Source organism: Rhipicephalus microplus, chromosome 5 (genome assembly GCF_043290135.1).
Source record: "Rhipicephalus microplus isolate Deutch F79 chromosome 5, USDA_Rmic, whole genome shotgun sequence".
NCBI classification, from domain to species: Eukaryota; Metazoa; Arthropoda; class Arachnida; order Ixodida; family Ixodidae; genus Rhipicephalus; species Rhipicephalus microplus.
This window is the reverse complement of record NC_134704.1, coordinates 18,508,758-18,526,231: the sequence shown is the minus strand read 5'-3', so window position 1 is coordinate 18,526,231 and position 17,474 is coordinate 18,508,758. Positions and strand designations below refer to the sequence as shown.

Genomic DNA, 17,474 nt, shown 5'->3' with positions numbered 1-17,474 from the left:
AAAAGTGACCACAGGGAGGCATGAAGACGTGGGTCACTGTAAATTTGCCACAGCCGTCCCTGTGCTTCCGCAACAAGCACGAGGAGGTGCGTCCCAAAGGAAGCGAGCGGGAAAACGAAAAAGTAAAAAAAGCACGTCAAATGACGACAGGGATACCTGCGCGGACTTACTGAACTCCACAAAGAAAATGAAGTGACAAGAACATATTTCTCGGCCGCACTTCCTTTTATTCGCCTCCATACTTTTTTTTGTGGGGGACAAGTACGTACCATCTGAGTTAGCCTGCGGTCCATTTCTGCGGCAGAAAATGGATTTCCTGCTTGCGGAATGCAGACAGCTGCGCATTAATATCGTTTAGCGAGACGGTGTGCGCGTAGAGAGAGCGACCCCGCCCAGATTGGATTCGCGATGTCAGCTGCTTTGTTGTGCCCGGTATACCAGTTTTCTTCTTTGACTCCCCACAGAGTTGTGCATGATTGAGGACCACGCTGCGAGGCATTAGTACTGCGAGGTGGTGGTCGTACACGCCTGCTCCAACCCCCACACACCTATCATGGAAGTGCAGGGAGGATGCACTAACTTCCTTGCACTCTCCCCCTTTTTTTCTCTGTTGTACAACAAGCCGCACATTAGTCAGGCAGGAATGTAGGTTAGGGCTGCGTCTTGAATGGGTTTTTCGTGCGGGGCGAGAAAAGACAAAAGGAAGCACAACAGGTCGCAGAGGACTGCAGAGTCGACCTCGGGTCCTGTCTCGTCGCCCTTTTTTCTTGGCGTGTAGTCGGGCCATTAGCATAGCGCGACGAAAGACATGCGATCGCACTATTCAAGCAATGCGAAACACGTGAAACTAGAGCCGTTCGTGTTTAGAGTCAATAATGAATGACGGCTGTTCACGAAAATCAGTGCTGCTATACTTATCCATTTTACGTTGTTTGGTTTTGTGCAACAACCAAATTGTATATACTTGTGGAAAGAAAGTAAACGCACGTTGCAACATTTATCATAGTACAATAAAAAAATAAGTTTAATTGTATAGCTTCAAGTAGATAAGGATGGCTCTTTTCACTTTGAAGGAGGGATATTTACATGCATATGAAAATTAAGAAAGTCTGTGCTCCAACACACTATGACCCGATCGCATGAGTTCACACTGTTACCGGAGCTTGAAGTCGACGGTATCGTTAACAGGCTTAGCAATGAGGTGCAGCTATTTTTACCTAATGCAGATGGCAAATTGTCAGTCGTAGTTAACCAGTAACTTAGGTGTGGACAGCGATTAGACGATAAGGAGGAATTTCAACTGTTTGTGGCGACAGACAAGAGGTAAGGCGAACTCGTAGTACGAGTAAGCTGAGATGAAATAGACGCGCGTACAGCGATGCAGTAGATGAAGCAAAGACAACGCTAACGCTAAAGCTTTATCTTCTCTTGCTTCTGCAGCTTGATTGATTTGATTTGATTGATTGATATGTGAGGTTTAACGTCCCAAAACCACTCTATGATTATGAGAGACGCCGTAGTGGAGGCCTCCGGAAATTTAGACCACCTGGGGTTCTTTAACGTGCACCCAAATCTGAGCAAACGGGCCTACAACATTTCCGCCTCCATCGGAAATTCAGCCGCCGCAGCCGGGATTCGAACCCGCGCCCTGCGGGTCAGCAGCCGAGTGCCTTAGCCACTAGACCACCGCGGCGGGGCATTGCTTCTGCAGCTTACCACCATACTTTCTTCTACGATGAATCGAGCATGAACTGGCTTATCTTTTCTGATCTATGTTGTAACAGTTGACGTGAAAAAATTATAAGATTATTTTGGCAGACACGCCTGTTTACTGCAAAGCTTTCGAAGGAAGACATCAGACATATGTGCTATATTAAGAAATTAAACTTGAAATACATCTGATTCGACCTATAGGCCTATATCCGCACCGATGCACGAGATAGAACGTAGGTTGATGTTGAAAAAAAAAACAGCACGAAAAACAGTCGACGAATAAATAAACAACAAGCAGGAGCATAGAACTATCAGTTCTGGTGCTGGTCGTAGGCAGATGAAAGGGGGGGGGGGCATTGGGTTGTGACAGCAGCTTGTGCTGGTAAATTAGCCCCAGACTTTCAATCAGGTGGCCTAACGATCGCATTACTATACCAGGTAAAGCTGGGCGTAATAAAATTAACAAAAAACGAGCACATAGATTGCAAAAGGGGTAATTTAGACAAATAAAAACATCGTTCCACAGTTGATGAGTGTCGCTGTTTAAGTTACCCATGTAGCTTAACATGGTCATGCCGCTCAATCGGTCAATGAACTAATTGGATTATTCATTATGTCTTAATTAATTGATGATTCAATAAAGTATTGAATAATATATTACTTCAATATAATTCGTTACTCCAGTACTCATCATACGGAAAACGAAACCTAACTACCCTTTTATGCAGAACCAACGAAGTAGCTATAGTTCGTATTTCTTGAAAGAGAATCGCACTGCTTAAGGTTGCCGCAAGGAAATAAAATCGAAGTTGAGGCCCTCCGCTTCGAAACATTCCGAATCGATATCTCAGCACTGTTAGACTGTGCGAATGTCGATGTAGGGACAGTAAAAATAGCATCCAACTTTGGAGCGGCTGTGAAGCAACGTAGCTTTTTTGTCAAGGATAATTTATATGACTCGGCGCCCAGCTTTTACAGTTTACATTTCTACTTTTATTTGCATCTGTATTTATTGCTATATCACTTTAACTACTACATTATTCCCAAATGCATTGAGACATGAAAGAAAATGTGATGCTTCATTTCACGTTTCGCTTTCCAGGTCAATTTAGATGTTCGATCATAAGCGCATCTCTGATAAGACGTTACCCGAGTTAACAAGTCTGGTTCCAACTGTTCAGAACCGGCTGCAAAGATTTGGTGTTGCTTTGATGATAGACTGAAAGGAAAACGCAAGCTAAGCCAAGACGCAACAACGGGCGCAAATCTTTGAAAAACGTGCTTTTTGTTGGCAGGATTGGCTGATAACAGTGACGAAATAGTCTAGCACACGTCATGAAACATCATCAGGACAACTTTAATGCTAGTTATTTGGTTATGATCCACATTCCACTGCGTTCAGCAAAGCAGCAATCACATCAAAGTTACGACCAGCCCATTTCGTTTATCTATAAAAATGTTATGACCTAATTGCATCCTGTCTTTTCGAGAACGTACGTTCTCTCGAGTCCAGCAGCCCAAAATCTTACACAAACGATCTTCAGTGAACTACATGCTATAAGCTATGCTCAAGTCAAGCAAGGATCCTTGTGCGGTTCCCAAATTTGTGACGCTCGTTGCGTCCTCCCTCCAGTCGCACATGCCCCACATGCCCTATGATTGAGAGGCACGGTCGAGACAGAGGGAATAGGAAAGCCGTAGCCGAAGGCAGGCTCATAGTGGCAAACTAACGAGCTTGGAGCACGTACAGGGCGTACCTGCCGCAAATGAAATTGCGCAGATAATGCACCACGTGGTGGGGGCAATAAACCGGAGCGACTTCTGAACTTTGCTGAAAAAAGAAATAAACGTTGAATGGGTCCCGGGGATTGCCTGGCTTCTACGTGCGTCCATGCATGATGATTACAGATACATCTTCGTTCGCTGCGTGCCACGGGTCCCCGGTGACTGCAACGCTTCAAGCCAATGACCCCGTTTCTTTTAAGCCATGCAGTATTTCTGTTGCTTCTCCGAGCCTGTCTCACTCGCGCAAATGCTTTCCAACTGTATCGCAGCATGTGACTTTTCTTCATCTGTTGGCCCACTGGTGCTCTGCAGGTAGCGCAGAACAATAGGGCGATTGGCACGTAATACACTTCGCTCGTTTCTGAACGAGTGTCACAGTAAAAATGCAGACTAATAGTGCTGTATACGTGGTCTATTAGGCCCAGTAACGAATACTTCCCAGGTCGTCGGTGTAGACAAAAGAAATTATTGCGCCCTTGTTGGCATGATACCCAGTTTGTATATTTAAAAGGTAGTTAAAGAAGTGGTAAGCTGGGCTAGTTAGCGTGGATGCATAGCGCTTACTAGTGCGACGTAAAGACGACAGACAAGAGGAAGAACAACACGGGATAGCGCTCGTTCCATGTCGTTCTTTTCATCTCTCGTCTTCATGTCTTGCTTTGCATCACTATGTACGTAGACTTACAGGCTCCTTTGGAACTGTTAAGTAGCGCAAATTTGAGGGAAAAGAGACGTTCCCTTGGGACGTAGGGCAACACAGTATTCGTGTAAGTTATGGTTTCTCAAAGTGGTTTCCACGGCATCTAGGGGCTGCGCAGGCCTTGGTTCCGCGAGCCAGTGGTAAGTTTACTTTAATTCCAGGAGCAGAGTGGGAGAAGTCGCTTAAGAGCTCACCTCTCAAGAGCTCACCTCACCTCTCAGCTACGGGCCGTCCAGAGGGCACACGACGCGGAGGTCAGGCACGCATGGCCTGCCCGTCCCGACATGGGATCTGCCCGCGGAGACTCCTTGTTAACGGCCCTAGTGGTCAAGCTATTTCCTGGTGGTCCCTCAGGACCACAACGAAGTTCACTGTCTGCCTGTCTGTCCCTCTGTCCGTCTGTCTGTCTGCCCGTCCTCCCACCCGTCTGTCTGTCTGCCCGTCCTCCCACCCGTCTATCTATCTATCTATCTATCTATCTATCTATCTATCTATCTATCTATCTATCTATCTATCTATCTATCTATCTATCTATCTATCTATCTATCTATCTATCTATCTATCTATCTATCTATCTATCTATCTATCTATCTATCTATCTATCTATCTATCTATCTATCTATCTATCTATCTATCTATCTATCTATCTATCTATCTATCTATCTATCTATCTATCTATCTATCTATCTATCTATCTATCTATCTATCTATCTATCTATCTATCTATCTATCTATCTATCTATCTATCTATCTATCTATCTCTGTCTGCCTGTTTGTCTGTCTGTCTGTCTGTCTGTCTGTCTGTCTCTCTGTCCGTCCGTCCGTCCGTCCGTCCGTCCATCCGTCTGTCTGTCTGTCTGTCTGTCTGTCTGTCTGTCTGTCTGTCTGTCTGTCTGTCTGTCTGTCTGTCTGTCTGTCTGTCTGTCTGTCTGTCTGTCTGTCTATCTATCTATCTATCTATCTATCTATCTATCTATCTATCTATCTATCTATCTATCTATCTATCTATCTATCTATCTATCTATCTATCTATCTATCTATCTATCTATCTATCTATCTATCTATCTATCTATCTATCTATCTATCTATCTATCTATCTATCTATCTATCTATCTATCTATCTATCTATCTATCCATTCATCCATCTCAAGCTATCAAGTCAGGTAAGCAGTTACGCAATGTAAATGTCATCTCGCATTCCTGACGAGTTAATCTTTACACAGAAGAAGAACGAGTATAGTCGCAGTAACAGTAGTAGTAATAGCAGTAGTGGTAGTATAGCAGTATTAGTAGAAGAAGACGAAAAAAAGGAGGAGGAGATGGAGGGACAGGAAGGGGACGAGGAGGAGGATCACGAAGTTATTAGTGGTAATGGGGGCGTAAAGTTATTGGTGGTATCAAACAGGAGGCATTTCGCTTAGTTATAACATTCATCTTTATTACAGTACAAATCGCGGCGTGATGGGGTATTTCATGCAGCAGTATGAAGTATGAAGGCATAGTGGTGACGCAGCTCCATACACGTTCCACGTACCACACACAGCTATACGTCTCAAGGTGTGTGTATATCCACAGATTTCTTATGTCACTCAATGTGTTCCAGCACTTACGCCCACAAGTTTACAATGATGAATAATCTCTCACTCGAATTTGGGGTGATTGGAGCAGAATCGTCGTATAGAATAACGATGGGTGAACCATGACGCAAGAAGTACGTACAACAATAAGTGTGTTCTTGTGGCACCATTCACCCAGTGTTGTTCCCTACAAAAATTATTTCCAGATTTAAGTAATCGTAAAAACAAATAGTTGGACGGTGAGTTAAGTGCACAAAACATTCGTTTACATGCCCCGCTATGCCGGTTGAAGGTAATACACCGGATAGCAATATGAAATGAACAGAAAATACCCCCTTGACATCGAGTTTGAAAAATCAAAGCTGTAACTCAACGGAGAAGTGATTCATGAGCTTATTTATTTTTCTTGTTTTTTCTTCGAGGGAATTTTAAGGGCGCAGGCTTTACATCCCACCACAACACTTGTGAAGAAAGCCTAGCACCAGGCCGTGCTTGTACACAACTAATACCCGTGTCACACGTTGAACTGGTAGTCGTCATTCATTACCATTGGTGTCAATCAGCAGTGATTGGCTCCCTTTGGCGGCTTGCTTGAAGAAACCAATCGCGATCAAGCAATTAGATCCCGATCCGGCCCGATAGCTATTAAAGTGACCTTGTAACACCCGTATAAAAACCTGTGGATGACAGCGTCATAAGAAATCACCGGGTGGATTATTTGTAATATTTAAATCATTTCACGGAGATTGACTAGACTCTTCTGTTTTATCCCTTAAAAGAGCATGTGACGTTTCATTGGTCATTTTCTGGGTTTTAAACTTTCTTTCCTACGTAAAGCCATCGAAAAAGAAAAAGAAGAATGCTCCACATTTGTAGCATTGGCTACAAGTGACGATGGCTAACATTTCCAACGCTGCACATAAGTACACGTGTACACAATAATAAAGGGGGACTGCGCAAAGCCCGTAGCAATCGCTAGTGCGCCAAACTCGCAATGCGGAGGTTGTAGCTTCGAATACCTGAAGCCGCAGCTTGTTCATTCGTACACTTCAGCTTACCTGTATGCCACAATTACCACACCAGTAAAAACCTACATAAAGCGCAGTCTATACTTTTCCTTACTTCGTTGTCTGTTGTCCTATTGTTGTTGCGTCTAGCGAAATAGGGAACCCCAATTACTTTCATTTCCTTCGTTTATCTACACCTGTACAGAGACAATCCGGAAACCACAAAAAATGTGCGCACGTATCCTTTGGGAAATGCTTTTGGAAACTCTCGCATATCCTGCACCGCATGCAGGGACGTGGCTACGCTTCGCGATGCAGATAGCATGTTCTGAGTTATCATTTCAAGGGAGAATTTGAAAGGCTGCTATATATTTGGTTAAAACAGCCCGAGTGTCTCACGATACAAGGAAATTAACAGTTATGAGTTTGTGAAGAATGAAGTGACACGTACGAGGGTACACAAATGCTTGACCATGACACACTCCGCACACCACAGATGACAAGCACGTTGACTAGATGGCCCCGCCGCGGTGGTCTAGTGCATAAGGTACTCGGCTGCTTACTCGCAGGCCACGGGATCGAATCCCGGCTGCGACGGCTGCATTTCCCATGGAGGCGGAAATGCTGTAGGCCCGTGTGCTCAGATTTGGGTGCACGTTAAAGAACCCCAGGGGGTCGAAATTTCCGGAGCTCTCCACTACGGCGTCTCTCATAATCAAATGGTGGTTTTGGGACGTTAAACCGCACTAATTAAGCAATCAACGTTGACTAGATGAACAAAACTAGGCGTCTGATTGGTTCGAGTAAAATTAAAAAAAAGACTCGTAGTGGCATGTACTTAGATTTGGTCATTTACTTAGTTGCGTACAATTTTGGTTGTGCCTTGCACAGCCAAAGCCGAACTCTCCTCAGGTTTATGTATATAACACACAATACTGTTTCCACGTAACGCATCATCTATGATGTCATGGTCGCTAAGAACGTCACTGCTACAGATATGTAATGTCGAGGTACACCTTGAAGTGGTTTCATAAAAAAAAGATTTCTGTAGATTATGCTATTTGTTAGAAGTGAAGCGGTGAGAGGATGACGCTGCTAAACTCTGGCACCCTTATGTAGCGACAACACAACAGAACATGTTAGATTACATGTTTGGTCCCTGTGTATAAAACACCTCAGCATAATACACTGATTTTTTATCCACGTCAACTTGAAGAGTAGTATGAACGACGACATTTAACGAAGTGACGACGATACACACAAGCTGCAAGCTGCGTTCTGTTTACGTGTCGGTGAAACAGAAGGCTCAGATACGATGAAGGCAGCTTTTGTGCTGTAGAAAAGAGCGGCTCGACGACTGCATGCGTTCAACTTGAAAGCATGGTTGAATAGATAGACTAACTTTATTTTGAAACTACCCAGGTGTGTGGAATGAAGTATGTAATCCAGTTTTTTGTTTTCGGAACAGCTATGAAACACCAGGGACATGCGCTCGGTATGCTATTTAGCGTTCAGGATGATCCGCGATATTTACTTATTGGGCGTACATTTCTGCACCTGACTGACATTTATGAGTAAGCATATAATATGCCTCGACGTTGAAATGCCTTGCTTCTTTCAATTGATATGCTTATATAGTAAGTAAGATATCTGGGTTGCAGTGATGCAGACAATTTTAGCAGATATAGCACTGAAACAAGCATGCTCTTGTTTTTATATGCTAGTCAAACAGGCTGGTTGTATCGATATCTATTAGCTTTTTTTTTTTAAACGAGCGTAGTCAGCGGGAGCGAGAGGAATGATACTGTACCATATCGGCCTTGTCTTCACCTATGCGAAGACCGAACAGAGGTGGCAGATACGATACGTGCTGGATACATGAGGTACGGTATAATCGACACGCTCTTTGTTGGTAAGGGGCATCCAACAAGACAAAAAAGGGAAGCTTTAAGGAGAATTTGAAAGTTTAAACTACACCGAAGCCCTTCAACGACGTTGTTTGGTCCCAAAACTTTTCGCTAACTTGCCTTCAAAACGCTCGAATCTCAAAGGCTAAGCTTATCCTCGACAGCGTTAGGAAAGCAGCATGTTAAAACATGACATCTGTGACGTCGAGTGGTGCGACTGGTACGGCTCCAATCACATTGGACATCAATGGTTGACGTAACGCCAATTCGCTGGTCCCTGTCATGTCGAACAGCGGTGCGTAAGCGTGATTTGCTGACCAGCGCGAGTCTTATCCGGAGCCAGGCTAGATGGACTCCATGTGGTGCCTGTCCCCGTTTTGAAGGTGCAGCACGCGGATCCTGCTGAGAACCAGACCCATCTCGGAGAAGCAGGGCGCGCAGCACGACTCGAGTATGATGCGCATGTATTGGCGCACCACGTGACAGTTGACGCGGCAGTGGCGGATGGCCGGCCCGATGCACCAGATGTGCTGGAAGGACAGGCAGGCGAAGCTGATGCCCACAATCAGCGCCAGGGGCACGGCGCACAGGAGGCTCAGCGCCCGGTAGCAGACGTTCTTGGTGTGCGTGAAGGTGAGCGTGGCCGCCTTCCAGACGCTGTCGAGCGAGTACGTGCCCTCCGGTTCGGCGAACACGTCGTCGAACTCCACCTGCGCGTGATGGCGGGCGTGTATTAAGGTACGCAAACAGTACAGAAGCTCTTATTCACAAAAACACCTTAGGATAGACTTACGACAAATATGTTCGTAAGAGAAAATTTCAAGGACTCCTGGTGATGCTGAAGGAGATGCTTAGGAGGGTCGGTCTATACTTAGGAAAGATTTAAACAGCCTAAAAAACGGTACAGACAGAAGGACACACAGTTACAGCGCTCTATGTGCACGTTTTCCTGTGTCTACAGTCTGTTTTTAAGATGTTTAAACCTTTCAAGACGATGCGCATATTTATTTATTTATTTTTATTCAAGTACCCTAAAGGCCCACTAGGGGCATTACGTTGGCGGGGGGGAATCATAAACAGAACACAATTTTTACAGAGAATGAATGATTGCAGGTTAATAGAATACTATATATAGAGTACAGAAATTCGTAGAACGTAGTGACAAGGCAAGCACAACAACAAGAGTAAACACCAGATAAAGTAATTATGAATGAAATTAATAAGGCTGCAAATAGGTTAGTATTGCTGAATTAAACAAAGAAAGCTCAGTTATTGTAGCAATCCTGGAAGGTAATTCATTCCATTCCTCTATCGATAAAAGTAAAGACTTTTTCTGTACGGGCAAAGACAGGGTTGACTTTGAAAGAATGATCGGTGCGACTAGAAGTATGAGGTTGTGGTACAATATGCGTTCGGGCAAATGATGTGTTAGAGTGATACAGAGTATCGAAAAAGGATAATCTGGAAAATTGCCTGCGCGCAGCAAGCGGCGGCATAATCAGATAACTTATAGGGATTTCCTTTGGGCGAGCAGGAGCAGTTCTAAATGCATTCAATGTGCTGTTGCAAGTTGTAGCCACTTCCAGTGGTCAAGGAGGAGCACTTTTTTTGGCGCCGAGGCCAGCCTAGAGCAGTTCTCGGTGCTTCGGCACCAACGGCGGAGTAAAGAGAGTGCGGAGTAAGTCACATGACCTTGCACACGTCACTTTTGGTTTTGTGTCTGCGTAGGCGCGGAAACAAGCGCGCGAAGGGGGGGGGGGGTGAATGGAGCGTGCGGGACGACCGTGGGCACGACTGAACATGTCAGCGAAGCGGGTGTGGTAAAAAATTGGTCACATGACACCTGACATCAAGTGCGCCCGTTAGGAGCTTTGTTCCCGGAGCAGGGTGATTGTCCATTCGTGAGACGAGAGCACACGTCCCGGCTGCTCCCGTGTCACAGCGTAAGAATGAGCTCCCGGTGTGCTGCTCTGGCTGCTTGTTTCCCTTTCTCATGCTCGCCCAATGGAAAGCGCTATCAGATGGCCAACGGTTGGTGGTGCTTTGCGAGCCCAAACAGAATAAATGCAGAATAATTTAGACCACTGGAATTTTTTTTATCGTGCACCAAAACCGTTGGTTCCTATGTAAATGTGACTGCCGTGGTAGTGAATCGAAAGCGCAACCTCACGCTGAAGTAGTGGGATATCTTACGTGCTAAGCTACCCCTTGGGTTTGGCCAACAGTGAAAATCAGTAACGAAAGAACAGCATTGCGAGTTCGGCTCCCTATACGTCATGGCTGGTATCCACACAAAGCTCTTAAGCTATACTTCTTTCTGGGAGAAACAAACCATGATGCGCGACATATAGTGAGCGAATATGACCAGCCAAAGGCAAAGGTGCCCTAAGAAGAGCTGCGCAGGTTTGGGCCTGGGAAGGCTTAAGCAGCATCCCCTTTTCGGTTAATGCAATGGCGGGCATCAACAAGAAGCCACTACTACAATGTCCACGCCGTAAGATTAAACAAGAATGCGAGAACTAACACATCGCCTCGATGCATGGCATGGTCTTTCAAATGGAGAGTTTGTTCGTATAAGGTTTTGTTCTGGTTTTCATTTAAACAGACTGCAACGCACCGACTTGCCATAGAGAGCAAGAGAGTGAAACATGAAGCGCAGGTTGAAATCTTGTCATTCTTTGCTGATTGAGGAGGGGAGTACACCGGTGAGAACCTGTCAATATGAGCGTTGTTGGACTACATAACATGAAAGCTACCTACACTCCAAGCTCAAAAACCACTAGAACTGCTTGTGTAACGACTAAAAGCGTTAAAAATATGCCGACAGGTGGCATCATATCTGTTTGTCTTGTAGTGAAACAACGACTCAGGGGCTTGTACCTCGTAGTTTACCGCTACTTTAAATTAAAATTTACGGAACTACAAAAATATAAGAAACATTCAACCAGCATCTGCAAAAATTTGAGTTTGGTGAAGAGTCATCGCTGCGAAAAAAAGTAGCAAAAGGCGCAAATGCAAAAAATGAAAAGCGACTTGTGCGACCACGAATGCGTCGTGTATTCATTCTTTACGAAGGTGAAGAGATAAGAATATATGAATACATCAAAATTTGCTACAACAGACGCGCTGAAACATTGAAATCAACGAAACATTGGACATGATACGGTGAACTCTACATTATGCTATATGCTCTCTCACGGAAACAACTGGTGCTACATGTCACCATCTGCACACACATATCCCTTAGGTCATGCTGCATTATTCATACAAAGAAACTCGTTACAATCTGATATGAAGTGCTTTATGGCAACCGCTTGTTGACGGGGAGGTAGAAGGAACAAGTCGTGACTAGAATGCTATGAAAAAGATTTAAGCCGAGATCGTATTCCAAATGCAGTCTCGGCACGAAGGTCTTGAGACATTGTGCGCACGTTTACGAGTCGGAACGGGTTAATTTCGAAGAGCCGTTTCTTCGCATTTCGTCTCATTTTTCAGGGTGTTCTTCTTGCAAGATTCACAAGAATGACGAAAAACGCACTCTGTGCATGCATACTACCACTGACATTCTTCTGAAAAATCTCTCCTATGCATGGAAACTTACTTACAGTCTTATTATTCATTCTGGTAATTGCCTTCGGAAATGGAGCTGACGTGGAATCATATTTCGTGGGAGGACTTGGGAAACACGGTGAACTGCGTACCACGATTGCGAACCGCATGGATTAGTTAGAATCCGTAAAAAGGGCGTTGTCATTCTTTCAGCCACTCAGGTTGGGTGGACGGCTGACGACACAAAGTGGGGAGGCAAAATAACGTTTTTCTTGTGTCACAAGAGGGAAGTCTCTAGAAAATTTTGAGTAAGGAGTCACGCAATAATACGTTGTCCGCAATATTGCGCATGCTGCAAAAGCAAAATCACCATGACGTAACGGCGAAAAAGTACTGCAATCATAACAAAACTGCATAGAGGTGTTTTTTTCCATGCTGATTGAGGAACCGGGCGTCCAAGAAAGAAAGGGAGAGGGAAAAAACAGGCCAGACGTCAAGCTAAAGTTTTAGGTTTAAATCAATCTCTTCGGGTGGCCAAATGCGAATGGTGACGTGGTATTATTTGTACCATAGTTCAAAATATCACGTACCTGATAAGGCATCAGCTCACAGTGTGAGAAATCGATACGTGTGATGTATATTTTGCAATACCAGCCAGGCAGAACACCCAGTGACACCGTGTTTGCTAACGTATGTGAGAATTGCGACTGTGCCACGCTTTCCGCAGTGGGGCTTCCGCTAACAGCTTGACCATTGAAATCCTCGCTAGGACAGTTGCTTGTCACATTAAATATGAAGGCGAGGCTAAGCGTGTACGAGTATATGTTTTGACATTGAGCACATGTCGTAATGGAGAGCTTCGGGCATTTCCAACTCCTGGGGTTCTTTCACGTGCAATGAAATCTTTAACGGTCACAGATTAAGGGTTCACCAGCATTTCGCCTTCAACGTCCCGCCGCTGTGGTCTATTGGTTATGCCGCTCTACTGCTAATCCGAAGAACACGGAATCGAATGCCGGCGTTTTCGATGGATGTGAAAATGTTTGAGGCCGGTGTGCTTAGATTTAAGTGCACGTTAAACAACAGGTGGTCGAAATTTCCGGAGCCCTCCACTATACGGCGTCTTTCATAATCGTATCGTGATCCTGGGACGTTAAACCCCAAATAAGATTATTATTTCGCTATCATCGAAATGCAGCCGCCGCAGGTGTGTTCAGAAAGCTAAGATTCTTTTTCGTCTAACTACGGCTCGCTGGGGCTTGCTTTTAAAGATGTCGGTGAGTGTTAGTTTATACTTTGTTCAAGTGAACGTCTACAACTTCAATAGTGCAAAATAAACAAAATGAGTGAAACTATTCTATAATATGTGATGCGCAACCAATCAAGCATCATTATAACACACAGGCTACGAAAATAGAGTGATTGTTATGTGTAGTTTGACGTCCCAAAACGAGCATACGATTATATGAGAGACGCCGTAGTGGAGGGCTCCACAAATTCAGACCACCCGGGATTCTTTAACGTGCGCCCAAATCTGAGCACACGGGACTACAGCCTATTCGCCTCTATCGAAAATGCAGAAGCTGCATCCGGGATTCGATCCCGTGACCTGCGGGTACTTAGCCACTTGACCACCGCGGCGGGCACAGGCCATGAAAATAGAAAACATGAACGGGATACAAGAAATGATAAAGATATCTCTCTCTCTTTCTTTTTTGTATCCTCAGACGAAGAAGCCAAGAAAGTCAGTGAGCCGGATTTTTCAGGGCTTCAAGCAGAGGCTTATGCGGCACACGTGAATCCTAAAGACTGCCGAAGCCTGCTCAAGTAGGCGAAAAAGCCTGTCTTGTATATAAGTTGTCTTTTTTATTAAATTAGGTATTAATGATAGTACGTGGAGGCCTAAAGGCTCTGCACGGCTAAAATTATGTCTTTTTGCTAAGGAGCTATGAAAGATAAATAGGACCAAGGTGGTCGATTTTATTTATTCAAGTGACACGAATCAACAGCCAGTATATGCAAGAACTTTGCAGCTCTTTACATTAAACTTGCTGCTGATTTATTAAATGTAAGGCGATTTTGTTCCATCACGCAAATACAAAAATTATAGTTCATTTAAATCCAACTTCTTCAATCTGACGTGGTTGGTCCTAAAAGCTTACACTGCATTTTCAGTGCTCCGCTGATGTACAACCGCCCATTTTATAAACCTGAACGCGCGAGCATCGACTATACCGAGCCGAATAGGGGGCCCCTAAGAACGCGACAGCGATATCCTGCCACTAGTGCGCAATTGATACACTTAGTGAGGGAAATCTTTTTGAATTTACTATGAACCCACCACGTCGCTTTAACGTGTAACGTGTGTGACTTTTGTAGTGGGTGAACTGCTTCAAACCATGAAGTCATTACGATATTCGTATGTTGTGACGCCCGTTGGCAATGCACGCTGGTACCACGCATTATTACTGCAATATTTCATGTTTTATTGTGAAGCATGTATGCGGGATGCACGTATTTCAAAAGCATGAGTTACTTTCACTCGATTTCCATGCAGAGGAAGTTACTTTGACGATATTCACAAAAAGATGCGTGGCCGTTCAGTAGTGCAGCGAGAGTTTTCTACTGAACGGCCACGCGTTTTTTTGTGAACACAGTGAAGATAACATCGTTACTCGTCGAGTGTTTCCTCAGTAACACTATAGAGTACCTATTGTCGCTTTGTGATTGTGCTTATGTTCCATAATACTAGTGATATTTTATGTTCATTCTAACACAAAACTAAATAAATACTACGAAAAAAAAGACGCGTGGCGATGTGGTAGAATACCCGCTTGCCACGCAAACATCCCGGGTTGGATTCCCACTCGGACCCACTATTTTTTGTTATCTGGACTCGACTGAACCAATACTGAATTACTTCTTCACTATTTCCTAATTATATTTTATTTAGAGTTGTTTTTATTGTTACCCGATTCGTTTAAGATAATCAATTGTGCTTTGTAGATATATTTATGTTGTACCCTGCCCCTCCTGCATGGGCCACATAGCCTGCAGTATTTTGTAAAAAAAATGTATGTTATTTGCATCTTTCTCGTTTTTTCGGTAACACACAAGATGATGATTTTTCGCTAACAACCAACGACGACGACAATGCCGATGACGCCGGAATATCTGAGACACGAGCTCTAGCACATGTAATCATTGCGATGGACGCTTAGTAGCGATACGAAAACAGTGGCATTGGTATATTCTGTTCTGTTCTAGACTGGTCCTTTTCCCTCGGTAATAAGGGTTGCAGCGCAAGCACGAAGGTGCTAGAAGAAACGAGAAACGAAAGGCGAGGCAAGGAAAGCAAAGAGGACAACACGAGCACTGACTACCAACTGATTTTATTTTTCGTGGCACATATGATAATATATACAACAGGCAACCTTTTAAGAGCAAATGTGAGCAACGTGACATAGTTCTAGGAAAGTGTCCGATAAAAAAAGACACAATGATAAAATGGCTAACCCCTATCTAAAAGCGCGATCTCTTTGTCATGAAAGGCCACCGAAGGCTAGCTCACGCATCTGTCACCACCTTTTCCCTCGGAATTCCAGATTTCACACCTATCTTTATTGCAGAATTTTTAGCCGTAGTATTGGCCATTCGAAAACTGCCAACACCAATGAATTCCGCCGTAATAATAACAGACTCCCTGTCAGTCTGCAGTGCACTCATGGCATCCGGTGATTCGAAAGCATTAGGCGAATTCAACTCACCAGTACCGAATCACTTAACCCAGGTGCGATTAGTATGGGTGCCGGGACATAGAGGCATAACTCTAAATGAAACAGCTGATGCACTAGCGAAAGCGGCGTTGGACGGACCAGCTATCAATAAAACCCCTACAACAGCTTTTATATTAGCTTCTAGATTTCAGAGGCAAGTGATGATGCGAGAATTCTTTACACCACATTTAAAAAATTCTCTGGATTTCAACTATTCAATGACACCCTGGAAAACTTCCTCATGTCATAACCGATGGTTGGAAGTTTTAATCACTCGATTTCACTGTCGATTTTATTAAATTTTTATTTGTTTAGAGCAGGCTTGACTCCCTCTCCACTTTGTTCTTTTTGTGGAGAAGAGGAAACAGTGGAGCACTTTTTCATCTCTTGTAGAAAGTTTTCAACATTAAGAAAGGTATCACTAGAAATACCATTACGAATCTTTGGCTTAGCTTTGACAACGTCAAACTTACTATCCTTAGGTGCACATACTCTAGGGCACAGCAACGGGACAGTCTGCGTGGCCATGCAAGATTTCATTGCACAGTCTAAGAGATTTACTTAATAACCTCAATGCCAAGGGGTTCTCAGTTAACCCATGTAGGCTATGGAAATATTTTCTCTGATATCAATAATTTATTGCTCAGTCAGTAGGAACTAATTCATCAAAATTGTTTCTCAAAAATAATTTACAAAAAACAATATTTCTGTTAGTTTTCATCTCGCCAGTATTATTTATATACATTCGTTTTTTTGATAAGTTACACAATTCTTGACTGATCCCCCAGAGCGGGTGTGAGCCACGAGTTTAGAATCTACATCTACATCTACATCTACGAGCTCTTTATTGCTGCCGGGTTAATAAGCGCTGATCCCCGGCGTCCCAGTCCCGGAACAGCCTCGCAGAAGGCAGCTGCACTGGACCGTTCATCAGGCACATGCACGCATTCTCGTTGATTTCACCGCAGAGCATTGTTAAACTACGCATATTGACCGAACGGTCACCGCTCGCGCATTGTGGTAAAAAAAAAAGGAGGCTGTACCACGCAGTACCTGCAATATTATTTGAATTATGCCATTGTATTTTGAGGTCAATATTCCCAAGATTCAATTATCTTAGCACGTATCTAAATTAAGGATTGTGGTTCACCAGTATCAGGGTCACACAGGCGCAGTGATTATATGGATGCTGACAGCACAGAACACATCAAGAAATGTAATTCGCAGCAATAAAAGTATTTTTCGCGCATGGTTGCTCGTACAGCTTCATTTTTGTCCAAAGGCTTACTGCAGTGGCACAACGTAAGCACATGGTTGAACGCAATGTTCCTTTTAGCGAAATCGTTCAGCGAAATACATAATAGTGCGCGTTAGGTATGATTACGTGTCTACTTCCTAATTTGTTTAATATTTTTTTGCCACTTTAAGGTCACTTTGTAAATTTGGCTCATAAGCGTTTC

At 44.0% G+C, this 17,474-nt stretch overlaps 1 protein-coding gene across 1 annotated transcript in view; it reads right to left on the bottom strand.

Moving 5' to 3' along the window:
• Positions 1 to 5,615: 5,615 nt before the first annotated feature.
• The window catches only part of LOC142817213 (uncharacterized), a 32,437-nt gene continuing 20,578 nt past the window's right edge, over positions 5,616 to 17,474 (bottom strand). The window contains exon 3 of the mRNA XM_075894270.1: positions 5,616 to 9,399. Coding sequence (XP_075750385.1) covers positions 9,034 to 9,399 — 366 coding nt within the window. The 3' untranslated portion in view covers positions 5,616 to 9,033. The remainder of the gene's footprint in view (positions 9,400 to 17,474) is intronic.